The sequence below is a fragment of the Moschus berezovskii genome, chromosome 3, assembly GCF_049115385.1.
Source record: "Moschus berezovskii isolate FMDL1 chromosome 3, NW_MosBer_1.0, whole genome shotgun sequence".
Classification (NCBI taxonomy): Eukaryota; Metazoa; Chordata; class Mammalia; order Artiodactyla; family Moschidae; genus Moschus; species Moschus berezovskii.
Genome location: NC_142462.1, coordinates 76,123,753 through 76,151,568, shown reverse-complemented (window position 1 = coordinate 76,151,568; position 27,816 = coordinate 76,123,753). Strand labels below are relative to the sequence as shown.

General features: G+C 41.6%; 1 protein-coding gene across 2 annotated transcripts in view; it reads right to left on the bottom strand.

The window, feature by feature from the left end:
- CPVL (carboxypeptidase vitellogenic like) overlaps positions 1 to 27,816 on the bottom strand; it is a 108,246-nt gene that overhangs the window by 44,579 nt on the left and 35,851 nt on the right. The window contains exons 6-11 of one of the 2 annotated variants that reach the window (XM_088832348.1): positions 26,203 to 26,269; positions 11,455 to 11,573; positions 11,237 to 11,279; positions 10,750 to 10,881; positions 4,470 to 4,568; positions 1,947 to 2,120 (exon numbers count right to left, since the gene is read on the bottom strand). In XM_088832348.1, the coding sequence (XP_088688474.1) occupies positions 1,947 to 2,120; positions 4,470 to 4,568; positions 10,750 to 10,881; positions 11,237 to 11,279; positions 11,455 to 11,573; positions 26,203 to 26,269 (634 nt within the window). Of the gene's footprint in view, positions 1 to 1,946; positions 2,121 to 4,469; positions 4,569 to 10,749; positions 10,882 to 11,236; positions 11,280 to 11,450; positions 11,574 to 26,202; positions 26,270 to 27,816 lie in introns of both variants that reach the window. The other variant, XM_055420956.2, reaches the window with a different exon arrangement.

The window sequence follows — 27,816 nt, the reverse complement described above, 5'->3', positions numbered from 1 at the left end:
AAATGGACACTGTATGGTGACAAGCCAGTATCAAAAGAGTTTTACATCATCAAGTGAACTACATGTCTCATGCTATCCTCACTTGGTTGAGAAAGGAATCATACTCTAGTTAAATTTACAGAGCGAGAAAATCCATCTTCCAAGGGCACAAAAAATATACATGGGAACTTTTTTTTCCACTCTCTACTCAAGAAAATCATTGTGCATTCCTTAATGCTATAGCCAATTGTTTTCATCTTGAAGACATAAATGCTAAGTAGTCTATACAGAAACTGATGTGGGTTTCTTTTTTAATAAATTTGTGGGTAATAAATATACGCTGAATCATGAACAAGTTTAATAGATATATTTCTGATATAGCACTAATTTATAAAACTGATTTTTCATTCATCCATTGATTAATTTATGCATTATTGATGACTGCTTAAGGCTGGTGCTACAACTGACAGCCCATAACGGCAGTACAGTGTGCTAAATGTGCTCCCAATGGTAGAGGCCACATGGTCAGAGATTTCAGCGAAGAGGACAACCAGCAGAACATTGGGAAGTTGCTCAGAGAAGGCTCCAAGCAGGCAAGCACTAAGGACCACTCACTACATTTCCCCAAAAGAACCAAAGATAAGAGTGGTTGAAAGTCTGACCTCATCTAGTTGGACTCTTTCTTGCCTAGAAAGCATTTCATCAAGTTCTCCAGATTTATAATGGGTTTGTAGAGTCTGCATACCATTGACCTTAGATTATTCAGAATAAAAGTTGTATGTCCAGGGACTGGACTGAAACTCTTTGTACTACAGGCAGGACCAGAAAATAGGTCTTTTAGGTTGGGCATATTCTGAAATACAATCTAGTAAGGTTGCATTAGGCCAAGGACTCCCCAGAGAGTACTAAGGGTTGTACACTGAACAGTCCCAACATAGACATTGCTGAAATGTGTATTCCTTATGTCATAAAATGGCAGGAAAGAGTCTGATTCAAATAAAAGCAGTATATCAGGACAATTTTTTAGATAGAAATAAAGTACTTGAGTACAGATTACCATTTGTCTAATTCACGTGTTGGTTACTGGCTGTCATGTTTTTTTTTTTTTCATCCCAATCATTACTCTTGCCACTGACAGGAAACAGAAAAAGTAGATCACCTCTGGTGGTGATCTTCTCTGTCATTAGCACACTTACCCTGCCCGGCTGTTCCCAAACCATGCCTAGGACCAATGCTAACAGTCCTAGAAGATCAGAGGAGGAGGTGAGAAGAGAAGGAAAGGGCAAAGAAATGCACAAGGTAACTTTCCCTCTGTCACCTGCTCATGGAGTCCTTCCCTCACGGTGAGAGTTCCAGGGGTCATAGCTCCTTTGCTTGAACCTCTGGTACCTTCAGCATCGAGTCAGGCAGAACATCTCAGTCAGATACTACAGTGCTTGACTCCACATGCCTCAAAACAGGGACCTTGTCTCATTCATCACTTCAACCTGACAGCCTAGCACAACATTTGGCTTGAAGTAGACATGGAAGAAACTGTGGCTGAGTGATCTGAATGAATGCAATTATCAAGCAAAAAGCATTTTTGGAATAAACAGTTGATTTCATTTATCCCTGACTTCATTGGGATTAATAATATAAAGCAAATAATAGGGGAAATTTGGCTTACACAGGCGAGTCATCTTCCCGGCTCTGTTATCCCTCTTTTCTCAAGAAATGATGAGAGGTGGCATGTGCCAAAGAGAATTTCATTTTTAGGAACTATCAGGGGAAAGTGATTTAATTAAAAGGAAAAAAAAGAACTTTTAATTCAAAGAAATCAAACAATGCAGTGGTTGTTATTTACATTTGTAAGATATCAGAAGAGTAAAAAATGGTAGGAGTTGAATTACGAGTAAACGAAGGTCACTTCTACTCTGGGTAATCTGAAAAGTTCCTAAAATAGATAGCAACTAAAGTAGCCCTCTTACCTTGTAATTATTCATGATTTCAGTTAACCATGGTTTCACTGACTTGACTGTATCTTCTCGCAAGTACTTTTCAACTTTGGCTCCATCACTAAAAGTCTGGTTTCCCACGTGGATGGCTTGTCTCACGTGGGGTAGGGACAAAAATTTCCCATAGTAACTTTGATCCTCAGGCTCCTGGCAGATGGGGCATCAAAAAGACATTAGGAAATACAACTGGGTGGGAATATCATGCTGGGGAACACTTCAGATTTTTCCTAATATATACCACAATTAAGGTTCCCTGGTGGCTCAAGTGGTAGAGAATCCACCTGTAATGCAGGAGACCCCGGTGTGATCACTGGGTCAGGAAGATCTCCTGGAGAAGGGAATGGCTATGCACTCCAGTATTCTTGCCTGGCGAATTCCATGGAAAGAGGAACTTGATGGGCTACAATCTATGGGGTCACAAAAAGTCAAACACAGTGGAGCAACAAGTGACTAACATTTTCTTTTCCATGCCACAATGCACAAGATGTGGCATGACTATTAAATGGTCTTCATCCCGAACGTTTTGACCTGGGGGATTTGAGGAGATTGCGGAGAAGGCAATGGCAAGCCACTCCAGTACTCTTGCTTAGAAAATCCCATGGGTGGAGGAGCCTGGTAGGCTGCAGTCCATGGGGTCGCTAAGGGTCGGACACGACTGAGCGACTTCACTTTTCACTTTCACACATTGGAGAAGGAAATGGCAACCCACTCCAGTGTTCTTGCCTGGAGAATCCCAGGGACGGGGGAGCCTGGTGGGCTTCTGTCTATGGGGTCACACAGAGTCGGACACGACTGAAGTGACTTAGCAGCAGCAGCAGCAGCTCAGAGGGTAAAGCATCTGCCTGCAATGCAGGAGACCTGGGTTCGATCCCTGGGTCGGGAAGATCCCCTGGAGAAGGAAATGGCAACCCATTCCAGTATTCTTGTCTGGAGAATCCCATGGACAGAGGATCCTGGTGGGCTACAGTCCACGGGGTCACAAAGAGTCGGACACGACTGAGTGACTTCACTTCACTTCAAATTTTATCCAAAAAGTCTTGATGATCTGATACTCTCAGAGCCAATATCCAATTTGCAAATGCTGGATTTTCCTTTTCATAACTAATATTTGGCCATCTGTGACTCCAATTAAAACTCCCTTCACGACAAAGGTAGATAGGGAAGATGAAGAGGTGAGATTACCAGACAATTTGCTCCTTGTTGGAGGCTCTTGGGAAAGAAGGTGAAATGGACCACAAGGAGCCAGGGAGGTGATGTGGTAGATTAAAAGATGAGGATTTCTTTTTCATGTTCTGCTGTTCATTAAAAAATCACACACAAAATACTCTGCTGCTCCTGCTAAGTCGCGACAGTCGTGTTCGACCCTGTGTGACCCCATAGACGGCAGCCCATCAGGCTCCTCTATCCCTGGGATTCCATAATTTAAGAGGAAAAACATATCAAGTGTAAAAATAGATAATATTTTATGAAGGACACAAATCAAAAGAAAACTTGTCCATGAGCCTTATTTTTAAAAAACACTGCATAAAAGTCTCTGTAAGATTCATTAAGCTAAAAGGAAAAAAAGGACTAAATGCTGTTTTTTTTAAAGTTATGAAATAATTAAAAACCTGTTAAAGTTTGAAATCAAAAATTTTGTGAATCATCAATGTTTTTTGCTAACTGTGAATACATTACTTTGTGAAAAAAATATATGTAGTTACAAATTTTGCTTCTTTCTTGCCTAGCAAATGTTTTTCTCTTGGTCAAACCTAAGTCCAAAACCCCAGCGTTGGCAAATTCCATTGAAATTAGCTTTATATATTATATATGAAATACTTCATAAATAAGGCAATTTTAAAAACAGAATGCATAGTCATATACCCTAGACTTGGATTATACAATTTCAAATCCCCACTCTGGCTCCCTTTGTCTTATTCAATTAAAGCTACACAATAGACATCAACTTTGGCATACTTTCATGAAAGAAACTACTTGAATACTTTGAGAATATTCCAAAGAGCTTAAAGTGAGGGCCATACTAAATGCATTAAAAATCTTAAGTTAAAAGTAAGACAAAGCAAATATTTTCATAAAGGCTTTGGCAGTTTGGGTTATCCAAGCTGTCTTAAGTACAGAACAAATAATGTGGGCATTTTCAAGAAACTCACTACAAGCCTGGAGCTCTGGGGCCTGATACCCAGAGTTGCAATCCTGGCCTTTCTCCTTCACAAAAGAACTTCTGTATAACAAGCTCTTCTGGGGGGAAACTGTTAATCAGAGATTTTTCTTTTTGAGTTATCCGGAATATTACGCATTCTCAATGGTCAGGTTATACTGTATACGACATTGGCAAGGTAAAAGATCCTATAGATTAGTATACCAAATAATGCAATATAGTTTGGACATGTTTTTCTAGTGTAAAGTCAATGATAATATTTCCCAAATCTGAGGAAGTTTGGTTTTGCCAAAAGTTTTAAGCAAACACTATTATGGTTTTTTATATGCTGTCATTACCGTGCACAGTAAAAGGTTGTAGTAATTAGAACATCCTGTAACATTCTGGAAGTAAGAAGGTTCGCTTATTAAGCCACCGTCCAGTAGTCGGTCTAGTAACTAGGTTGGGAGAGAAGAGATAAAGAAATGAAGAAAACATCAGGGTAGGTAAATAAGTACAAGCATTTGTTTTTCATTTATTGAATAACTGTAATTCGCACATTGCTTCATTCAATAATCATTCACCTCACATTTTCTCTGTGCTGTAGATACTGTCCAAGGCATTGGGGAAACAGTGGCGAACAAGACAGATCAAAAATGCATATATTCTAGAAAGAACATTAAACAAGCATTAATAGGTAAAACATGCAGCGTATTAGAGAGTGGTGAGGGCAAAGGAGAAAACTAACAAGAAGAAGGGAAAAAGGACGTCTCATGGGTGTGTGTGGGCATGTGTGTGTGCCTGGTGGGTGGAGGGGACACTGCAGCGAGGAGGAGACAGGTCTCACTAAAGAGGTGGCATTAAGTAAAGACCTGTTGGAGGGAAGAAGCAAGGCATGCAGATATCTGGGAAAAGAACACTCCAAGGAGAGAAAACAGCAGCCCCAAAGGCCCCAACTGCAAGAGTGAGCCATGTGGGGAAGGGTTATCATAATATGACCACTGACCACTCACCCAGGTACGAGGGGGCCGGAGACATACCCCCAGGTGCTTGAAACTGGTGGAAGTAAGCTTTGGACTGCTGGCATTGAAAACCCAGTCATCAACAGAGAGTGAGAACAATTGGCACATGGTATGTTTTTCTCAGGTCATGTTGAGCTGCACAACGGCAGGCATGAAGTGGTGGAGAGGGGCATTTAGCCAGGACTGTGGTTTGGCCAAAGGAGTTGGAGGACGTGCAAAGGGGGCACAGGTTGAGAATGTGTGTGGCTGAGCTTGCGTTTACATTGGGTTAAGACTTGCAGGAGTGGGGGACCGTGGAGGAGCAGTAGGATCCATGGATCGAAAGACAATGAGGTTGTAGGGCGACAGTTCACATTTGGAGAAGTGGGCTGGGAGGCCCAGAGGTGGCAGGTGGGGGAAGAGTTTGAATCTGTTGCATCTGAGATTGTGGACTGATTGCCAGATTTTTTTTGCAGGTGGAAAAGGGAATGAGCAGCTAAGGTAAAGAGAACAAGATAACTGCTGAGAGGAGACGAAGACCGAGGGAGGGAGGGAGGGAGTTCAGCAGCTCAGTCGCTCAGTCTGACTCTTTATGACCCCATGGACTGCAGCACACCAGGCCTCCCCATCCATCACCAACTCCCGGAGTTTACTCAAATTCACATCCATTGATGCCATCCAGCCTCTGTCGTCCCCTTCACCTCCCGCCTTCAATTTTTCCCAGCATCAGGGTCTTTTCCAACGAGTCAGTTCTTCGCATCAGGTGGCCAAAGTAATTGGAGTTTCAGCTTCAGCATCAGTCCTTCCAATGAATATTCAGGACTAATTTCCTTTAGAATGGACTGGTTGGATCTCCTTGCAGTCCAAGGGACTCTCAAGAGTCTTCTCCAACACCTCGGTTCAAAGGCATTAATTTTTCTTCGGTGCTCAGCTTTGTTTATAGTCCAACTCTCACATCCATACGTGACAACTGGAAAAACTGGACAAACCATAGCTTTGACTAAACAGACCTTTGTTGGCAAAATAATGATAGAGAAGGAAAGATGGAGAAGCTCTATACAGTCAGCAAAAACAAGACCAGGAGCTGACTGTGGCTCAGATCATGAACTCCTTATTGCCAAATTCAGACTTAAATTGAAGAAAGTAGGGAAAACCACTAGGCCATTCACTAAATCAAATCCCCTACGACTATATAATGGAAGTCAGAAATAGATTCAAGGGATTAGATCTGATAGACAGAGTGCCTGAAGAACTATGAATGGAGGTTCGTGACATTGTACAGGAGACAGGGATCAAGACCATCCCCAAGAAAAAGAAATGCAAAAAGGCAGAATGGTTCTCTGAGGAGGCCTTACAAATAGCTGTGAAAAGAAGAGAAGCAAAAGGCAAAGGAGAAAAGGAAAGATATACCCATTTGAATGCAGAGTTCCAAAGAATAGCAAGGAAAGATAAGAAAGCCTTCCTCAGTGATCAATGCAAAGAAATAGAGGAAAACAAAAGAATGGGAAAGACTACAGATTTCTTCAAGAAAATAGAGATACCAAGGGAATATTTCATGCAAAGATGGGCACAATTAAGGACAGAAATGGTATGGACCTAACAGAAGCAAAAGATACTAAGAAGAGGTGGCAAGAATACACAGAAGAACTGTACAAAAAAGATCTTCATGACCCAGATAATCATGATGGCATGATCACTCACCTAGAACCAGACATCCTGGAATGCAAAGTCAAGTGGGTCTTAGGAAGCATCACTACAAACAAAGCTAGTGGAGGTGATGGAATTCCCGTTGAGCTATTTCAAATTATAAAAGATGATGCTGTGAAAGTCCTGCACTCAATAAGCCAGCAAATTTGGAAAATTCAGCAGTGGCCACAGGACTAGAAAAAGTCAGTTTTCATTCCAGTCCCAAAGAAAGGCAATGGCAAACAATACTCAAACTACCACATAATTGCACTCATCTCACACACTAGCAAAATAATGCTCAAAATTCTGCAAGCCAGGCTTCAACAGAATATAAACCATGAACTTCCAGATGTTCAAGCTGGATTTAGAAAAAGCAAAAGAACCAGAGATCAAATTGCTCGGTGCTGGTATGCGGGGATGACCCAGAGGGAGGATAAGGAGAGGAGGGAGGTGGAAGCGGGGTTCATATACACCTGGGGCGGATTCATGTCAATGTATGGCAAAACCAACCAATATAATATTGTGAAATAATTAGCCTCCAATAAAAAAATTAAAAAAAAAAAACAAATTGCCAACATCTGCTGTATCATTGCAAAAGCAAGAAAGTTCCAGAAAAACATCTACTTCTGCTTTATTGACTATGCCAAAGCCTTTGACTGTGTGGCTCACAAGAAGCTGTGGAAAATTCTGAAAGAGATGGGAAAACCAGACCACCTGACCTGTCTCCTGAGAAATCTGTATGCAGGTCAAGAAGCAACAGTTAGAACTGGACATGGAACAACAAACTGGTTTCAAATCGGGAAAGGACTAAGTCAAGGCTGTATATTGTCACCCTGCTTATTTAACTTATATGCAGACTACAAGCATGAGAAATGCTGGACTGGATGAAGCACAAGCTGGAATCAAGATTGCCAGGAGAAATATCAATAACCTCAGATATGCAAATGACACCACACTTATGGCAGAAAGCAAAGAACTAAAGAGCCTTCGATGAAAGTGAAAGAGGAGAGTGAAAAAGTTGGCTTAAAACTCAACATTCAGAAAACTAAGATCATGGCATCCAGTCCCATCACTTCATGGCAAAGAGATGGGGAAACAGTGTCAGACTTTATTTTTTGGGGCTCAAATATCACTGCAGATGGTGACTGCAGCCATGAAATTAAAAGACACTTGCTCCTTAGAAGAAAAGTTATGACCGACCTAGATAGCATATTAAAAAGCAGAGACATTACTTTGTCAACAAAGGTCCATTTAGTCAAAGCTATGGTTTTTCCAGTGGTCGTGTATGGATGTGAGAGTTGGACTACAAGGAAAGCTGAGTGCCAAAAAATTGATGCTTTTGAACTGTGGTGTTGGAGAAGACTCTTGAGAGTCCCTTAGACTGCAAGAAGCTCCAACCAGTCCATCCTAAAGGAAATCAGTCCTGAATATTTATTGGAAGGACTGATGTTGAAGCTGAAACTCCAATACTTTGGCCACCTGATGTGAAGAACTGACTCATTTGAAAAGACCCTGATTATGGGAAAGATTGAAGGCAGGAGGAGAAGGGGACGACAGAGGATGAGATGGTTAGATGGCATCACCGACTTGATGGACATGCGTCTGAGTAAGCTCTGGGAGTTGATGACCGATATGGAAGCCTGGCATGCTACAGTCCATGGGGTTGCAAAGAGTCCGACACAACTGAGTGACTGAACTAACTGCATAAGTTGAAACACATTTTCCCACTACTTGCTGACTTACTTAAGTATCATTTTATTTCCCTTGAAAAAGCAAAAGTGTTTTCATTTATCACTCAAAATTTTGGACCAGTGATCCAAAGAGACATTGCATACCTTTAGGATTTTTTTTTGAGGGGGTGGTTCTCTTTTTTCTGGTGAATCTGGTTTGGGAGAGACCTCATATGCCATTTTCTCATTGTCTCGGAATATACAAAACACCTGAACTTCTCAGCAGTTTCACTAATTCTGTGGGTGCTTAGGCTGCTGGAGCATGCACCACAGACATCTATCTGCTTTATTTATCCCCCCACCTTTAAAAAAAATATATGTGGACCATTTTTCAAGTCTTTATTGAATCTGTTACAATATTGCTTCTGTTTCATGTTTTGGTATTTTGGCCGTGAGGCATGTGGGATCTTAGCTCCCCTACCAAGGATCTCACACCCAGACCCTGAATTGGAAAGCAAAGTCTTAACCACTGGGCTGCCAGGGAAAGTGAAAGTCAGTCAGTCATGTCCAACTCTTTGCAACCCCATGGACCATACAATCAATGGAATTCTCCAGGCCAGATTACTGGAGAGGGTAGCCTTTCCCTTCTCCAGGGAATCTTCCCAACCCAGGGATCAAACCCAGGTCCCCCCATTGCAGGCAGATTCTTTACCAGCTGAGCCACAAGGGAAGCCCAAGAATACTGGAGTGGGTAGCCAATCCCTTCTTAAGTGGATCTTCCTGACCCAGGAATCCAACCAGGGTCTCCTGCATTACAGGCAGATTCTTTACCAACTGAGCTCTCAGGGAAGCCCCAGGACTGCCAGAGAAGTCCCTCTATTCCTTTGAATCTACCAAATGTTCTTGCTCTTGATATTGCTTAATCCCTGTATGCTTCTTCAAAAACACATCTCATGTCTCATGTGCAGATGGGCCTCATCTAATGTTATATTTCATATTAACTCTAAATTCTTAAAGTTTAGTCCTTTTTACCCTTCCTGCCTACCATAGTAAATAGCCTAAAACCAGTCTTGAAAATACTGTGATTGCGAGTTGAAGAATGACCCAACATGTCTCCGATAAAATCCTTCTTCTGTCGCATTCACAATTGCATAAGAAATCCTGTATGCACACTGCAGCCATATCAAGGGTCTTGGAACAGAAAGGGGAGCCCACCAGTGTCCTGCAGGGTGACCCAGGACCTCCTGAGCTCCCGCACTCACACAGCTTGCTGCTGTCAGAATTCACAGCATCACTTTCTGGGGATTTTCAGGTAGTACCCTGGCACCCTATTTGTAAAATGGAGCAGCATTTTGTTACCCCACTCTTCTCCATAAATTTGTATGTCTCCTGTTTTGATCTGAACCAGCTGACCTGCAGCGCCTTAAGGACTATTAATATCAGGCCTCAGCTTTAATAATAACAGTGCTGTTAGGTTAACGGTGACAGGCTGTGCTTGCAATAACAAGATTAAAGGCCTCAAAATTCAGTCGCACCACATTTACTGGGTCAAACATCATGGCTCTATGGCAAAGGTGGCATAACCCCCAAGGAAGACTGCTTACACATGATCTTTGTTTGCACAGGCCAGCAAGCAAACAAAGTCCCCCCCGTATCCTAATATTTAGTACAGTCTTAGGTTTTAAACAACCAAAAAAAAAATGGTTCAAGAACATAATCATATTATTGGATCCTCAAATTCAATTTTAGGAGAGTGATGTGATGATATTTACAAAAGCCAACAGCTCTTTGCAAAAGTTGCAAACGACCACACCACCGTTTATACTCTTTGTTCCAGACACACAGGCACATGTGACATTTGTTAAACTGCAGCCACTTCCCCAGCTGGAGCCCCGTATGCGGATATTCCCCTCTGAAGGGCTTAGAGCACATGTGGACGCATATGCATCCACTTTCCAGGTTGCCTTTCTTCTGATTGCCCTATAGTAGGGATGCCTCAAGGGCGACACAGCATGTACAGAAATCAAAACAGTTAATGAAAGACACAGTTATATAAACACCCCGAGGTGATCTCAGGTTTAAAATATTGCCAAAGTAAATTCAAAGAAACCCAGATCGTCCTTTTCTTCCTTATGAGCCCGCTCGTCTTGCCTCCTGACCTGAGACAGCACCCCGGATCCAACTTCTCTAACACTAAAACACCAGGCCAGGCACCTCAGTGCTTCCAGGACCTTCTCAGATGGTGCTTATTGCTCCAGGGCAGCGCGGGAACCAGAACTCACTTCAAAGGCTTGAAGCCACTTCTCCTGGTGGATGAATTTCACGCAGTCATTGCACTGCTTCTGGAAGTACTTTTTCTCCTGCTCATCCAAAAAGCCAATTTGGAACAGGAATGATGGGTAGCCCTCTATGATCTGAGGAGAAAAGAAGCAAACACAGACACGACAGGGAGAGAAAGGGATGTGAGGGGAGCCTGTCTGCTTGAGAATAACCCTCTGTAACTTGTTAATTAGTGGAGCACGACAACACACACACACAACCCACACACAACACACACAATGCATACACAATACACCACACCCACACAGACATAAAACATACAAACACACAAACATACTTCACAGGCATCACCTACCACCCAACATATGCAAATACACCACACAAACACACATATACCACGTAACCACACAACACACACACACACCCATATAACACATACATACACAAAATACACACAAATACCATGCACAGGCACACTCACACACTGACACTTGCACTCACAGCCAACCTAGGCTGACACAGTAAGTTGACACCATAGAACATTTGGTAAAAATTAGAAGATTTAAATCATTAGAAAGTCATTCGAGCAACAGTATTTCCCTTTATGAAATTAGGTCTGTAGGGTTAAGAGGAGCCTCTGTCTGATTAAAGGGGATTGCATCTCCTTAAGGAAGAAAATGGAAAGGAAATAAGAGCCACCTACCGACTTGGGATCAGAATACGCGTCTCCGAGAGCAATTCCCTTCAGGTTGATCTTCATGGTCGTCACAGGGTTGAGTGTATGGATGTAGTGGGCAATGGCTGGCACATACTTCCCAGCATAAGACTGAGAAGGGCAGACATTAAAACAAACCATCACATATCGGTGCTACTAAAATGGCACATTTAGGTGAAATAAAATCACAGTCAAACAAACAGGATTTCCATAAGACTTGCACCATGTATTTTATTCTTAACCTCACACTGCAAATTTCACAACAGCACTGAGCTCAGTCCCTTCCTTCTTTTGTCATCCCAAACAGTACCAAGTGACATGCAAGTTACAGGTTAGAAGCACAAAAAATACTAAGTGAACATGGCCTAAGTGAACATTCTAATTTCTTTCAAAAAGAAAATAACATGGACACCAGTGAACACAATTCTGCCATCCTTAGGGTTTCTCTTACCAGAAAGTTCCATTGCAAGCTTTATTAAAAAAAAAAAAAAATCTAAAGGCCAAAGTTAAGATTTCAAAATCTGTATAATGATGCCAAAATTTGAAATCAACATGTATTAAAGGAAAAGGAAAAGGAAAAATATATTTATATTTTTGGGCCTTATATTTATTGGCCACTAAAATGGTCACTTGAACTTACCTCTGTTTTCAGCCTTTTACAGTAAAAGGCTCTTATTAAATTTTGAAATATTTTGTGGACATAAACATGATAATTCTTTTAGATTATGCTGAAAAGAGCTATTATTGGTTGTCATATTTTAAAATAGTTCTGTATTCCTTCCATGAAAAAGCTGCCTTCCTGACATTTCCACTTATGAGTCTAGTATCAAACTTCCTATGTTCAAAACGAAGCTCCAACCCTGCAACCCTCCCTGCAGGCTCCCTTTCCATTAATGTCAACTTTGTTCTTCTAACTGCTCAGGCCAACACACTTGGTGCTATTCTTTTCCTCTTTCACTCAGACCTCACAAAAGTCCATCAGTGAATCTCATCAACTCTACCTATTCTATCAAGACAAACACAGAATTCAGTGTCTTTCCACATCCGTACTTTATTACCTTGCTCCAGGTCACCATCATCTCTCACCTAGATTCTTGGAGTAGCCTCCTTAATGGGCCTCTGTTTTTGCTCTTCCAGTTTAATTTCAAGACAGTGGTCTGTCAAATAAGATCAAGCAACTCCTCTGCTCAAACCCACTAATGACTTCCCATCTCTCTCAAAGCAAAAGCCAAGTCCTTTTTCTGAGGCATAAAGGCAGACGTGATTTGGTCACTTCCCTCACATTATCCTCTACTATCCTCTTGCTCATCCTCTCCAGCCCCTTTCAGACCAAATCTTAACTGTGATCTGCACTATTCCTTCCCTTGCATTAACTGTTCCTGTCCCTGGAATGCTCTTTCCCGGATATCCATCTGGTTAACTCCCTCACTTCCTTAAGTGAGGCTTTCTCAGAGTTGCCCTCCCTGGCCACCCTATCTAAAACTGTAACACTACTTTTTGATATTTTATACTCCCTTTCTCTCCTTTTTCATCTTAATCTTTATCATTCTCCAACAGACTTATTATCTTGTGTATTGTTATCCTCTACCTACACTAGAACAGAAGACCCATGAACACAGAGATATGTCTGTTTTGTTTATGAATGTTTTCCCTGTGCCTGGTGCAGTGTTTTTGTGAGTGCTCAATAAACAGCTGCTGAATGAATGAATTTCGAATTAACTTACATGCCTTTGAGAATCAGTAATGCCCGTATGTTCTAGATAGACTAGAGGCATTAGGTGGGTACATATGGACCTGTAGAACTTTCAAAGTATTTCCAAGGCTTTCCAGGGCTCTGAAGTTCACAGTCTGAGAATTCTGGAAAGTTTTCATTTTTATTCCATGCCACAATCATATGCTGGAGTTATTATTCCCATGTCAACATAAGGACACTGGGGCTCAAAGAAGTTAAGTGGAAGAACCAGAATTAAACCTCATCTGAGTGTAGGAGTGAGTGAAAGTCACTCAGTCGTGTCTGACTCTTTGCGACCCTGTATGGCAACCCACTCCAGCATTCTTGCCTGGAGAATCCCAGGGTCCGGGGAGACTGGTGGGCTGCCATCTATGGGGTCACACAGAGTCAGACACGACTGAAGTGACTTAGCAGCAGCAGCAGCAGCAGTCCATGGAATTTTCCAAGCCATAATACTGGAATGGGTAGCCTTTCCCTTCTCCAGGGGATCTTCCCAACCCAGGGATCGATCCCAGGTCTCCCGCATTGCAGGCAGATTCTTTACCAGCTGAGCCACAAGGAAAGCCCAAGCATACTGGAGAAGGTAGCCTATCCCTTCTCCAGTGGATCTTTCCGACCCATGGATTGAACCCACGTCTCCTGCATCTCCTTCCATTGCATAAGAATTCTTTACTGCTGAGCCACCAGGGAAGCCCAATTTTAAAAGTGAAAGTAAAAGTCGCTCAGTCATGTCTAACTCTTTTGAGACTCCATGGACTATACAGTCCATGAAATTCTCTAGGCCAGAATACTGGAGTGGGTAGCCTTTCCCTTCTCCAGGGGATCTTCCCAACCCAAGGATCGAACCCAGGTCTCCTGCATTGCAGGCAGATTCTTTACCAACTGGCCTATCAGGGAAGCCCCAAACCTGGTCTGACCTATTCTGAATCCTAAACCACCTCCAAATTATGAAAGAAGAATGTAATTTCCATAATTTATATAAAATCACCTCACTAATGAACTACTCTTGTAATAATAATTATTTAGGCAAAGTAGTGAATCAAAGTGTACTCATGAGTGGGCTTCCCAGGTGGCACTAGTTGTAAAGAACCCCCCGGCCAAGGCAGGAGATGTAAGAGACGCAGGTTCAATTCCTGGGATAGGAAGATCCCCTGGAGGAGGACACAGAAACCCATTCCAGTATTCCTGCCTGAAGAAGCCCAGGGACAGAGGAGCCTGGGGGCTACAGTCCAAAGAGTCTCAGAGTTGGACATGACTAAAGTGACTTGCACAGCACATACTCAAGAGTACACTTTAACTTCCCTGTGTGGTGTTATCAAGATGTGTTTACATGTCTGAAATTTGGCTTGCATAATTTTGCTATATTCTATTTTTAGGGACAGTAGGTGAATCAAGTAATATTTCTGTAAATTGACCCCCAAAATCAAACATTTTTGAATAATCATTTCACTGGTAAAGATGTATTATATACTCTTTATTCAGTGGTGGTTTATCCGGTAACTTTTCTGTCAAAGGTATCATGACAGATACTTGAGAGGACACAAAAATATATAAACCACAAAATATAATTTACTTTAAAAATACATTATGGAAAACTTGACTCAAATGTGATTAAGGCTAAGTTTACCATTTTCATGGATAATTATTTCCACCATGTGTACATTGCCCAGCACACAGTAGGTACATAAAAAGACATCTGATAAATGAATGACTCATCTGACATTTCTAAACACTTTTTTCTCTATTGGAAATTAGTACAAAGGCTAAAAAAGTATACCTTCCAGTGATGTTATCACTCAAGTTGTCTTGTTATAAGACCTGGCAATAAAACCCCTCACTTGCCTTTTTCAGAGATAGAAGAGTGTGTATTTTATAGGTAGCGATGACAAATCTAGACTAAAACAGTCACATTTTTATGGCCCCTTCCCCTTTGTGATCATCATGTGTCTCTGAGATATATTCAGGCAGGAGATTAAGAAGGAACACCCTCTCAGTTTCTGAGCATCTACTATGAATAGGTTATTTCACTTACTCTAATTTGAGCCAATGTAAAGTTAACATCATCTTCCTATATTTTAAAATCATGAAAACAAAGGTCTGTGCATTTCGGTCATGTGCCCACTTGGAATTCTATCTGGGCTTGGCTGCCTCCACTCTTCCCATTTCTCACATCAAATCACATTTCAATCAATGGTCCTGAAATAACTGTGAGTCTCTGGTTCCCAAAACTGGGACCCACTCTTGGATTTAGCCACTGCACACTTGCCAAGTGGATCACCTACAGAAAATAAGAATGTGAAATGGGTAGTTTTATTTTGTTTTATTGGGCTTCCTGGGTGGCTCAGTGGTAATATATATATATATATCCATCTGCCAGCTCAGGAGATTCAAGAGATGCAGGTTCAATTCCTGGGTTGAAAAGATCCTCTGGAGTAGGAAATGGCAACCCACTCCAGTATTCTTGCCTGGAAAATTCCATGGACAGAGGCGCCTGGCAGGCTACAGTCCAAGGGGTTGCAAAGAATCAGACATATATCTACAGTCATCAAGACAGTATGGTACTGGCACAAAGACAGAAATATAGATCAATGGAACAAAATAGAAAGCCCAGAAATAAATCCACACACCTATGGACACCTTATCTTTGACAAAGGAAGCAAAAATATACAATGGAGAAAAGACAATCCCTTTAACAAGTGGTGTTTGGAAAACTGGTCAACCACCTATAAAAGAATGAAACTAGAATACTTTCTAACACCATACAACAAAAGAAAATAAAAATGGATTAAAGAGCTAAATGTAAGACCAGAAACTATAAAACTCTTAAAGGAAAACAAAGGAAGAACACACTCTGACATAAATCACAGCAAGATCCTCTATGACCCACCTTCCAGAGTAATGGAAATAAAAACAAACAAATGGGACCTAATTAAACTTAAAAGCTTTTGCACAATGAAGGAAACTATAAGCAAGGTGAAAAGGCAGCCTTCAGAATGGGAGAAAATAATAGCAAATGAAACAACTGACAAGGAATTAATCTCCAAAATATACAAGCAGCCCATGCAGCTCAAAACCAGAAAAATGAATGACCCAATCAAAAAGTGGGCCAAAGAATTAAACAGACATTTCTCCAAAGAAGACATACAGATAGCTAATAAACGCATGAAAAGATGCTCAGCCTCACTCATTATCAAAGAAATGCAAACCAAAACCAAAATGAGGTGCCATCTCACACTGGTCAGAATGACTGTCATCAAAAGGTCTACAAACAATAAATGCTGGAGAGGGTGTGGAGAAAAGGGAACCCTCTTACACCGTTGGTGGGAATGCAAACTAGTACAGCCACTCTGGAGAAGAGTGTGAAGATTCCTTAAAAAACTGGAAATAGAACTGCCATACAACCCAGCAATCCCACTGCTGGGCATACACACTGAGGAAACCAGGACTGAAAGAGACACAGGTACCCCAGGGTTCATCGCAGCGCTGTTTACAATAGCTAGGATATGGAAGCAACCTAGATGTCCATCAGCAGACAAATGGATAAGTTGTGGTATATATACACAATGGAATATTACTCAGCTATAAAAAAGAGTCATGCATTTGAGTCAGTTCTAATAAGGTGGATGAAACTGGAGTCTAGTATACAGAGTGCAGTAAGTCAGAAAGAGAAACACCAATATAATATATTAACTCATATATATGGAATTTAGAAAGAGAGTAACAACAACCCTATATGCAAGACAGCGAAAGAGACACAGATGTAAAGAACAGACTTTTGGACTCTATGGGAGAAGGCGAGGGTGGGATGATTTGAGAGAATAACATAGAAACATGTATATTACCATATGTAAAATAGATGACCAGTGCAAGTTTGATGCATGAAGCAGGGCACTCAAAACCAGTGCTCTGGGATAACCCAGAGGGATGGGGTGGGAAGGGAGGTGGGAGGGGAGGTTCAGGATGGAGGGACCCATGTGCACCTGTGGCTGATTCACGTCGATGTGTGGCAAAAACCACCACAACATTATAAAGTAATTAGCCTCCAATTAAAATTAAAAAAAGAATCAGACACAACTGAACACACATGCACCCTGCAGTCACTATATGTGTGTGTGTATACATATATATATATATATATATATGTAGTTCATATAAGTGGCTTCCCAGGTGGGGCTAGTAGTAAAGAACCCACCTGCCAATACAGGAGACATACGAGATGGGGGTTCGATCTCTGGGTTGGGAGGATTGCCTAGAGAAGGGCATGGCAACCCACTCCAGTATTCTTGCCTGGAGAATCCTGTGGAGAGAGGAGCCAAGCTGGCTACAGTCTATAGGGTTGCAGAGTTGGACACGACTGAAGCAACTTAGCAGGCGGGCATGGGTAGTAATATAACCATGTCCAAAACAGATTCCTCAATGTTCAGTCCATATCTGCTAACCTAGCAGTGATGATGTTTACCTCGGTTTTTGCTTCCTAATGACTTTCACACACTTCCTTGCCCTGTGTCAGTGTGACAAATCCTTCCCTGTTGTTTTCATTAATCATTCCACTGGTTGAGTGACTCAGACTGTCAAAACAGTAGACAATTATAGGATTATTTTATGCAAAATGGATAGCGAAACATTATAATGAAATTTGAATTATTTTCATTCTCCTTGCTGAGACACATTTCTTTCTTTGTTTATTTTTCAAGATCAGATTTGTTTATTCTTTCTGAACCATTTATTTCTCGATTTAACAATTCTCTGACCACTGTGAGCACTTTAAAAGACAACCAGACAATAAATCAAGCGAAAAGACCCTGATGCTGGGAAAGATTGAGGTCAGGAGGAGAAGGGGATGACAGAGGAGAGATGGTTGGATGGCATGACCGACTCAACGGACATGTGTTTGGGGGGACTCTGGGAATTGGTGATGGACAGGGAGGCCTGGCATGCTGCAGTTCACGGGGTTGTAATGAGTCAGACACAACTGAGCGACTGAACTGAACTGATTTGATTTTACCCAGTTTTCCCTTCTCCATTATGATTTTAAATAGAATAGAAACCCAGACTCTGCAGGGAGAAATTAGGTGTGGTTGTCTTATGGATCAGAAATGGACTATATGGCCCCTTAGGACTTATAGTTACGATCCTGTAATTTTATGAACTCTTGCCTCTTTTGTTCTGAGTTCTACCCATAACAACAAATAAAGCAACGACAACCACAATTATCAGCCCTGTGGTTTCTCTGATCTCTGGCTGGGGTTCACCAATGTGGGCAGCAGCTGGCCAAGGAAGTTCCTGAAGTCTATGAATTAACACTAACCTTCTACTTTCGGATCAGACCCTGGACTCATAAAAGCTCGGAACAGCATCAAAGCAATTATAAACGGAAAGAGGAAAAGTGTGGCCAGAAACTATCTGAACACATACTATTTTAGAATTCAGCAGTGACCTTCAAATGAGGAACTCAGTCAGATAAATATATTTAACCATCATAATAATTCAAACTTGATTAGCAATCAACATGTCAGGATTTTAGTCTGCCCCTAGTAATTACTTTCTAATATTTAAAGAAGTTGCGATTTCCAGCACTATCCTGATATGGTTCCTTCACTTCAGTGACCATATTTTGAGCTCACCCTTGGCAAGAGGAGCCAGAGATATTAGTGTATGTTTGTTTGTGCTTGTATTTGTTGGAGCTTAAAGAAGCAACAAACCTAGACTTTTCCTCTGACATCAGAAGGATCTCAGAATTCAGCTCTCAATCTTTTATTTCTCCCATGAGAGAAAAAGGTCTCAACATTACAGTTGAACAGTGGTTTTGAATCTTGGTCTGCAATCATTCTGAGTTCTTAAATGATGTTTGGAACAGCCTAATGGAAATCATGTTAGGGGCATACTGTACTCATAAAAATAGTCTAGAGAGAATGTAATGCTTGGTTAATTATCCAGATGTGTAAAAGCACAATGCAGTTGGACTTAAAGAAACTTGTAATTGTGTATTCCGTCTGAATCTCTCCCTTCTTACATGTCTCAACAACATTCACAGCAGACTTACTGCACCCCTGCCACCCGGTTACTTTTAAGGAAGGAGAAAAAATTATATCTAAAAATCAAGTTTCAATCAGCCCCTCCAGAAGAAAAAAAAAACCATGTTGGAGAATAATACTTTAATGGAAACAATGTCCTCTGACAGAAACTTCACATATGTTAGCAGTTACTATTGTGTAAGCTACTCTCCGTCGTCTACATTTCTTACTATTATGTTATGTTCATTCTCTGACTTGCTTCTAAGTATACCTTTTATGGTAAAACTTACAGACACTTTATCAGTGATAATGAACAATGGCTTTTAGATCTGGTTACCAAGTGTCACTATTTACTGGCCCTAGCCAGCCCCTGACCTCTGCTTGGAAGTGGAAAAAAGCAGTTGTCAGCTTCAGCAATGACACAATGAGGATGGTCAGGGTCATCAACGCCCTTTTCCCTACTCTGTCACCAAGTCCCCAGCCACTCCAGGTGGGATGAACGTACCTAAAGAATTCACTTCAGGGCTGGTGAGACCCCTTCCATGCTCAGGAGAAAAACAGGTGAGCTCTCCTTGTGGACAGAGTCACACCAGTTTCATGTCGTCTAGCTGTCCCCAAGCACAGATTGTGGTGGAGGGTGATCAGAGTGAACATACCTTTAAGAGGGGGACATCCTTGAAGAGAATTTTAGCACAAAAATTGGTTAAAAGCCTAAGCTGAATGGAGTCACACAGGACATGGCAGTCAACAGGACCGGCTTAAGCTAGGACAACCTTGCCTTCATCTAGCCTTGGGATAGAATCTTACTTCACTCAGCACCATTATTTCTACTGAAGAGAGAAGAGGGGTAGCCTTAACACAGCTAGTTCAGAATATCGATGAATGGGGAAAACTAGAACTTCGGTTTCTACACAATAGATTGTGGTAATCTGTAAAACTTCCTAGACGTTGCTAGACCATGCATCATCTAATTCCAAGACCACACTGCTGCGATTAAAAACGGGGGTGGGTTTCTAATAAGAATATGATTTTATCTGAAAAGCTATTTCTCTTGACTGTGGGCTTAAAAAGAAATGCAGAATCTACAGGAATAGACATATAAGAAAAACACTTTGATCTGTATCCAACTTTTAGTCACATAAATTTATGAAAAAGTATCTATTGCCTTCCAAATGATATGTTTCTATTTTGTTTTGAGATGATGCTTCTTTACAAAATAATTCTATCAGTGACTAAAATAGGTGAAAAAGATGCACCTTACCTCCCCCTAACTTTGACCTCGGTGCTGATTTTAGAGAAATGCATACCCAGCTTGAAGCCAGGTGATTCGATCAGAGAAGTAAACACTTTTGTATAGAGACAGTGTTAATTCAACTTTTAAATAAAGAGCATGAACATACTGGACCACAGGCAACAAACTGAATCCTTCATCTGCTCACTGTAGATAGAACTCAGAAGGCTGAAGCTGTGCATACTAGATTTACTTTAGTATTTCTGGTCCTCAGCCTACAAATCTCCTCCAATCAGGTATTATTTGTGTCGCCATGCTGCTTGGTCCAGCATGGTAGCTCACTTCAGACAAAGTTTATAATTACTTCTGATTCACTTGTATTCTTTTCCATGTAACTAAAGAATCAGTAAATATCTGCTGATTTGACTTAGATATGCTATCCAAAAGCCTGAGGCCCAATTTGCAAACATTTCCATATGCCCCCATTCAATTCTTCAGGTTGCAGCTTAAACCTTGACTCTTCTAATACTAAATGCATTAAATAGTCAAAATCCGTTTTCAATTCTAAAAGAAAATATTGGCAAGTCAGAAGAACATAACTGAAAATAGACATCTGTCATGAGCTCAAGAGTTAAAGCAGCTCATATGTTATCTAATAAAATTCAGCAAGTTCCATGCTTTGAGAAATAATTACATTCCAAGGACTTCAAGCCTTTAGATCACTTGAAACCTCCATTCACCCCATAAAACTTTATGATCAAAGCCAAGCCTTTATGATTAAAATGAAATCTTGGCCAGAAAAACAGAAATATCCAAGAAGCTGGGAACTTCTTTACGGTTTGTATAAGGTTAGTAACCCTTAGAGACTGCACAAAATATGGAAAGGATGCTTCATTCCCTTGTACAGACAGATCTATTCTGTGGGAATAGGTGGGTTCCGGAGACAGTGCAGTTTGTGAGGACAGTGCAGCCAGGCTCCAGAAAGCATCTCCATGAAGGGGGTTATAATCCTTAGCTTGTCCCTTGACCACAATCCTTGGGTTCTGGAGTTCGGCTGCTTAGGTTCTAATTCTGGGCTGGATGAGCTTGTAACCTCTCCAAACCTCATTTATCTCAGCTGTAATATGGGTATGATGATAACAGCGCTAGCTCCATAAGGCAATTGTAAGGATTAAATAAGGAAATGCATGAAAATGCTCAGCACCACACCTGTCATATGATCCACTCTCAATAAATAGTCTCAAATAAGATCTACAAATAAAACAAAGGAACTAAACACTCTAGAAGGTCCCCTTTGTTGTTGTTTAGTCATTCAGTTGTGTCCAACTCTTCTGTGTGCCCGCCAGGCTCCTCTGTTCTTGGAATTTCCCACAAGAATACTAGAGAGGGTTGCAATTTCCTTCTCCAGAAGGTCCCCTTCTAACTACCAAATTCAAGGATCACAAGACTGGGCTAAGACAAAGGTGTGGCTTTCATAAACAAGTATAAACCTATCACTTGGATAGTTCTCCCAGCCTTCCCCTTTACAGGTGTGTCAGGGCTTGAAATTCCCCTATTACAAGTGTCTTTCTACAGCTTAGGCTCTATTCTCTATTCAAAGACAAGTATATTGGGAAGAGGCTTCCCTAGTGCTCTGTGATAAAGAATCTGCCAACAAGGCAGGAGATGCAAGTTCGATCCCTGGGTCAGGAAGATCCCTTGGAGAAGGGCATGGCAATCCACTTCAGTACTCTTGACTAGAGAATCCCATGAACAGAGGAGCCTGGTGAATTGCAGTCTACTGCATCACACAGAGTCGGACACAACTGAAGCGACTAATCAGCAGCAGCAGCATGCTGGGAGTATGCTTAATCTAATTTTCTCTAATGGACAGTGAGCTGGTAACAAGTCAGAATTGGGGAGAGAAACAGAATCATCGTGATGGAGATGGAGGAAGCATGGGAGAACTAGGACCAAACACCATACAGCCACGGAAAGGAAGGCTGAGAGTGGGAGTTAGGGCACTGAAAAATAAGAGAAGAGAAAGGAGGTTCCCAGGGCCTGGGGTACAGTCCAGGGAGAGAAGAACCATGAAAGACCAAAAAAAGCCAAAGAGAAGTGTCATCAATATTTTTGTTTTATCTGGCAAATGCCTTGCTTGAAGCCACTCTATAACATCCATTAAACACTGTGCCTAGCATTGTATGAAACAAATTAAACAAACCTGGCTCTTGACTCCTGGGATCCTGCCCCTCTGAACCCACTGGACCATGATGATTTCAATGAAGAAATCAGAGTCTGTGAACCTAGCAGGATTTTGCTCGTGTGGATGAAGATAAAGCATCCTATTAAGCTCGTTAATTTTTAAATAGCTTCAAAGTTTTGCCTCAAATAAACCCTGGCTGCAAACTTCTTCTAAGGAAAGCAGCCCCCTTCCTGCTGATCAAAAAGAGATGCTCGGTTTTTTCAGATGCCATTCACAAGCAATCCCACCCATTGGCACAACCGCCCCTAAGCGCTGGATCTTTCCCACGAGTGGACTGAAAACCACAGGCGCACAGCACAGTGGACAGATCCCTCCCTCCCGCCACCTCCCTGCCTTCATGCACCAGGGCTGTTTTGCTTTAATTTCTAGCTGGGCCCACATACATTTGAGCGGATTCTAAAGAGTGTCTGAACCTCATGAAAAAGAGCAATCTCACTAATAGTTACTGGCTCAGAAAGGATAACACTTATGAAGAAAGTTAATTATGTGAATTAAATGCAGCTTGTTTCTCTTTTTGAAGTACATTTTTTTCATGCCTCAAGGAGGGTGATTTAGAGACACATTTGTCTCTCTTTAGAGAAAATTAATTCCAGTTGGTGTTCCGGGCAGAAGCGGAGAGAAGGGAAGGAGACAAAGCAATTCTTCCTTCTCCACTGCTTCAAATGCAGGTCCACACCACGCTTTGTTGTGGCCTTGCCATGGTCCACATGGCAGGGGTGAGGACCCTCGGTTGGTCCACACACATTTTGCTACTATCCAAAGCTGCTTAGCTCCACCGTCATCTTCTGATGAAGAGAACAACTTCTTTTACAGATGATTTCAAAATAAGAGGGTAGACAACGCCACACCCCAAAAACAAGTGAGCAGAGCTCTTTAAACATCTCAGCCCCTGCTTACATGCATTAGGCCATATGCTTTGGAGCAATAATGTATTAATCCAACTTTTCAACATGAATGGTAGTAATAGTCATCATGTGTTGGGTACTCTCTACAGCCAGTTACTCTGTTAAATATTTGAGGAGGATTATCTAATTAAATGCTCAAAACAACCCTATACAGAAGGTACTGTTATTACTTCCAGACTCCTTTACAACAAATTCAGGGCGCTGAACAGCTGCTCAAGTTGCTTAGAGCAGCAGGCTACTCTCATTCACAGCACACAAAAGTGGAAGATATTTAGGTCCAATACATTTGCAATAGGCTTCCCTGGTGGCTCAGATGGTAAAGAATCCGCCTGTGGGAGACCCAGGTTTGATCCCTGGGTTGGGAATATCCCCTGGAGAAGGTAATGGATATCTACTCCAGTATTCTTGCCTGGAGAATTTCATGGACAGAGGAGCCTGGTGAGCTACAGTCTAAGGAGTCGCAAAGAGTCAGACATGACTGAGCAACTAACACTTTCACATTTTCAATGACAAGCAGAAAACCATTTCTGAGTTTACACATTTCTTTTCCAAGAACAGTTCTACAAATCTAGCAGCATTATTTTCAACCTCTCCCAAAGGTATGAAGAAATTAAGCGTTCACAAGAGAAAAGATTTCCCTTTCTTGAGAAATCTATTACAACATTTTTCTTGGCGGTGGACACAGGGAGGGTGGGGTTGGTATTATGTTAAAACTGCATTTATATACAGATGCTTTAAGGGTATGTCTAGGTAACTAGGGTTGAACATCCAGTAAAGCAAAATATCCCTGGAAGTGATCTAATTTAAAAACCAACCCTTCTGATTATAAGATGAAATGCAGAGGCCCAGAGAAGTTAAAGAAATTGTCTGGAATCACACAGAGAGAGACAAAGCCAGCAATGAACCTCAGGTCTCCTAATTATTAATGCAGAATTCCTTCCACTTCTCCATTCCTCCTCCTAGCCTTAACAGAAGACCGGATGGAACAAACTAAAGAGAAATACCAACATTCTGCAAATTATAAACCATCAGGCACTACTGAGTGCTCTTCCTTCTAGAAAAAGGTGTGCCCCCTGATTTAACACCTCCTGCACGGTTCTCACCGAGATGCTGCTGCCTGGCAAGTGCATCTCCACCCTAGCCCCTGCCCACCCTCATTCCCATCTTCCTTCATCACTTTGAAGACACAGGTTTCCTTAAAAGTATTCATCCTGGCAGCAGAGAATGTAAAAAGAAAACTGTCCTTTCCTGCATACATTCAGAAATTACATGCATGAAACCATCAGGCTGACATGAAGTAGACAAGTCAAGTTTTTCACTGAAAATTTGGCAGCTTTGCTGAAAAGTTCAACATCACGGTTAACAACATTGTCACATTATTCACAAGACAAGGAATCACACTCTAAGCAGATCGTTCTGCTGACTGGGTGTTTTCCAAGGTTGCTACCAAAGTGACAGGGGTGTCGCTTCCTTCCCCCTTCCCCATGCTGCCTCTGAAATGGGTTAAAAGGGAAGGAACAGCAGGGAATTACTGGTAGAGGTCCTAAAACATCCTAACTAGGTAACGGTCTTTTAAAAAGACTTAAGTGTAAGAAGCTAAATAGTCAGGATATCCTTTCTAGACAGTTTAGAAAAAGAAGGTGAAGAGAGGGAAGATCCTAGTTCCATTAACTTGCCATTCCCTTGGGAAAGCTGAGACCGTTTTCCACTTTGACACCCTTACAATGGACACCTGTGGTTTGTGCTTGCATCCTCCAGCCCTCCCTCTGGTATCATCACTCAGATCTTCCTCTGGAGACCACTCATCTCCCATTCTCAAGCTTGTGGCTCAGGTGTAAAGTCTTCAAGATGATTCGCTGCTTTCTAAGCATTGCAGTGGGCCTCAGGCACCATTCTGGCCAATCTTTATACTCCATCCCCCTGACCCCTAGAATGGGCATGGGCTCCAAATGGACAATGGGACTTAGAAATGTCGTGGAATTCTGACGAGGGAGAAGTTTAAGCCTGTAGGCTCTCTAGAGCTCTGGAGTGGATTGGAGAGGCGACGGCACAGGTGAAAAGAACTTACCTGAGAATGAAACCAGTTACGTGCAAAGCCAAATGTGATACAAAATCCTGATGATAAAGTTTGAGCACCCAGATCCAGCCATGCTTGATGCCAGTCAATCCCCTGTTTTACTTAAGCCACTTTGAATAGGGTTTTTGTCACTTGTAAGCAGAAGAGCCTTGACTAATACACCCATATTCATCCTTTGAAATCCAGTTTAATTCTTGCCTCCTCTGTCTGACTTTTCCTGTGGATCACATCTTGAGAGGTAGCTATTTGCTCGCCTTAAGCTACTTGTCTTTACAGCTACTTTTCTAATTGTACTTTCCATTCTGTGTTGTATTTATTATTAGACTCTCAGAATTATGGCAGAATTAATGTCTTATTCATCATTGAATTTTTAATACTTGTCCAAAGCCTCAGACATAGTAGGAAATGATTTGAGAATTTTTATATGGATTGAATTAATGTGTGTGTACACACTGAATGGATAAACCACAGGTGTCAGAATATATCCCAGTCCTGATGATGTTAGACGCACACAAGAAAACATGATTTCAACTTACCTCCCCAGTGGCATAAAAGTCATTGTCTCTATAGTCAGAGAACAACTGGAAAAACTGAATTAATGCACTGCAAAAAGAAAAGCAACAATAAAAATGACATGGAATCATACTATACTACCCAATTTCACCCTTAGACAAGAGGTTTCGCATTGAACTAAGATACCATTACTATACGCTTCTGGAGGTATCGTTTTCAAAGTCTCATGAGTGTATGACACTCCATACTCTGTGGATGGTTAGAAAAATACTTGTAGGCTTGCTCTATGATACTCAGAAGTTCATACAAGTGAACATCAACACTATGGAAAGGTTTCTAAATCCCTGGGTTACCAACTTGAATCACTTGCCTATTGAGAGGACCCTTGAGCAAAGTGCCACAGGCTTTCACCTATCATTTAGCAATTTGTGGAGTTAGTTCTACAAACATTATAGTCTCACTAACCTCAGTTTGTGGTGAGGTAATGGGAACCTCAGTTGCTTACCAACCTCTCTCTGTGGGGAACACTGAACATTTCTATATTCTAATGGGGCCCCTAGAATTTCAGTGTTTTAATAACCAAAGAACAGAAAAACTGTAAACTGACTAGGTGTGTGTGTGTTCAGTCGCTCAAGTGTCTAACTCTTTGCAGCCCCATGCACTGTAGCCTGTCAGGCTCCTCTGTCCATGAAGTTTTCCAGGCAAGGATACCGGAGTGGGTTTCCATTTCCTACTCCAGGGGATCTTCCTGACCCAGGGATCAAACCCATGTCTCTTGTGTCTCCTACAATCACAGGTGGATTCTCTACTGCTAAGCCACCTGGGAAGCCCCCTAAAATGACTATAGTCTAAAGGAAAATCACCAAATGCCCACAGATATGGAAGTAAATGCAAAGTGGCCTCCGGGCTCAAAATACCCACATTTACTAAAGATTGCCAACAGCCACTCTGGCATGCTGAAATAGATTTAAACAGACTCAAGAAATGATTTCATAACAAGCAAGAAAAGGGTGGATTATTGAAAGATTCTCTCCTTGAACGGAATCTTTCATTAAGGAGACAAAAACTTGTGAAACTCCGAAGCCTTATGAATGTCTTGACCTAGATTGCAATGCCTGAGAAGCTGGGCAGGGGTTTTGTTCCAGTTTCCTGATGAGGGACTAAAAGCCGTGAACTAGCCAGTGAAGACAAAAAGCAAGGAGGCCCTGCAAAACCAGGAGCAGAAAGTTCAAGCATTCAGTTCAGTTCAGTTGCTCAGTTCCGACTCTCTGCAACCCCATGAATCACAGCATCAAGCATTACACAGAGGCAAAACTGGGTCATTACAATCACCACAATCCTGGTGATAACTTAATTTTCAAAGGCTCCATTAAGAACCCAGCATTGGAACCTCTCTGGTGGTCCAGTGGTTAGGACTTCGCCTTCCAATGCAAGGGGTGAGGAGGGTTCAGTCCCTGGTCAGGGACCTACAGCCAAAAAACCAAAACATAAAACAGAAGCAATATTGTAACAAATTCATAAAGACTTTAAAAATGGTCCACATAAAAATAATCTTAAAAAAAACAAGCCAACATTAAACTCTACTGTAGAGTTTCAGTGTATTTGTTTATTATTTATAGTAACTGAAATCTTTGTAG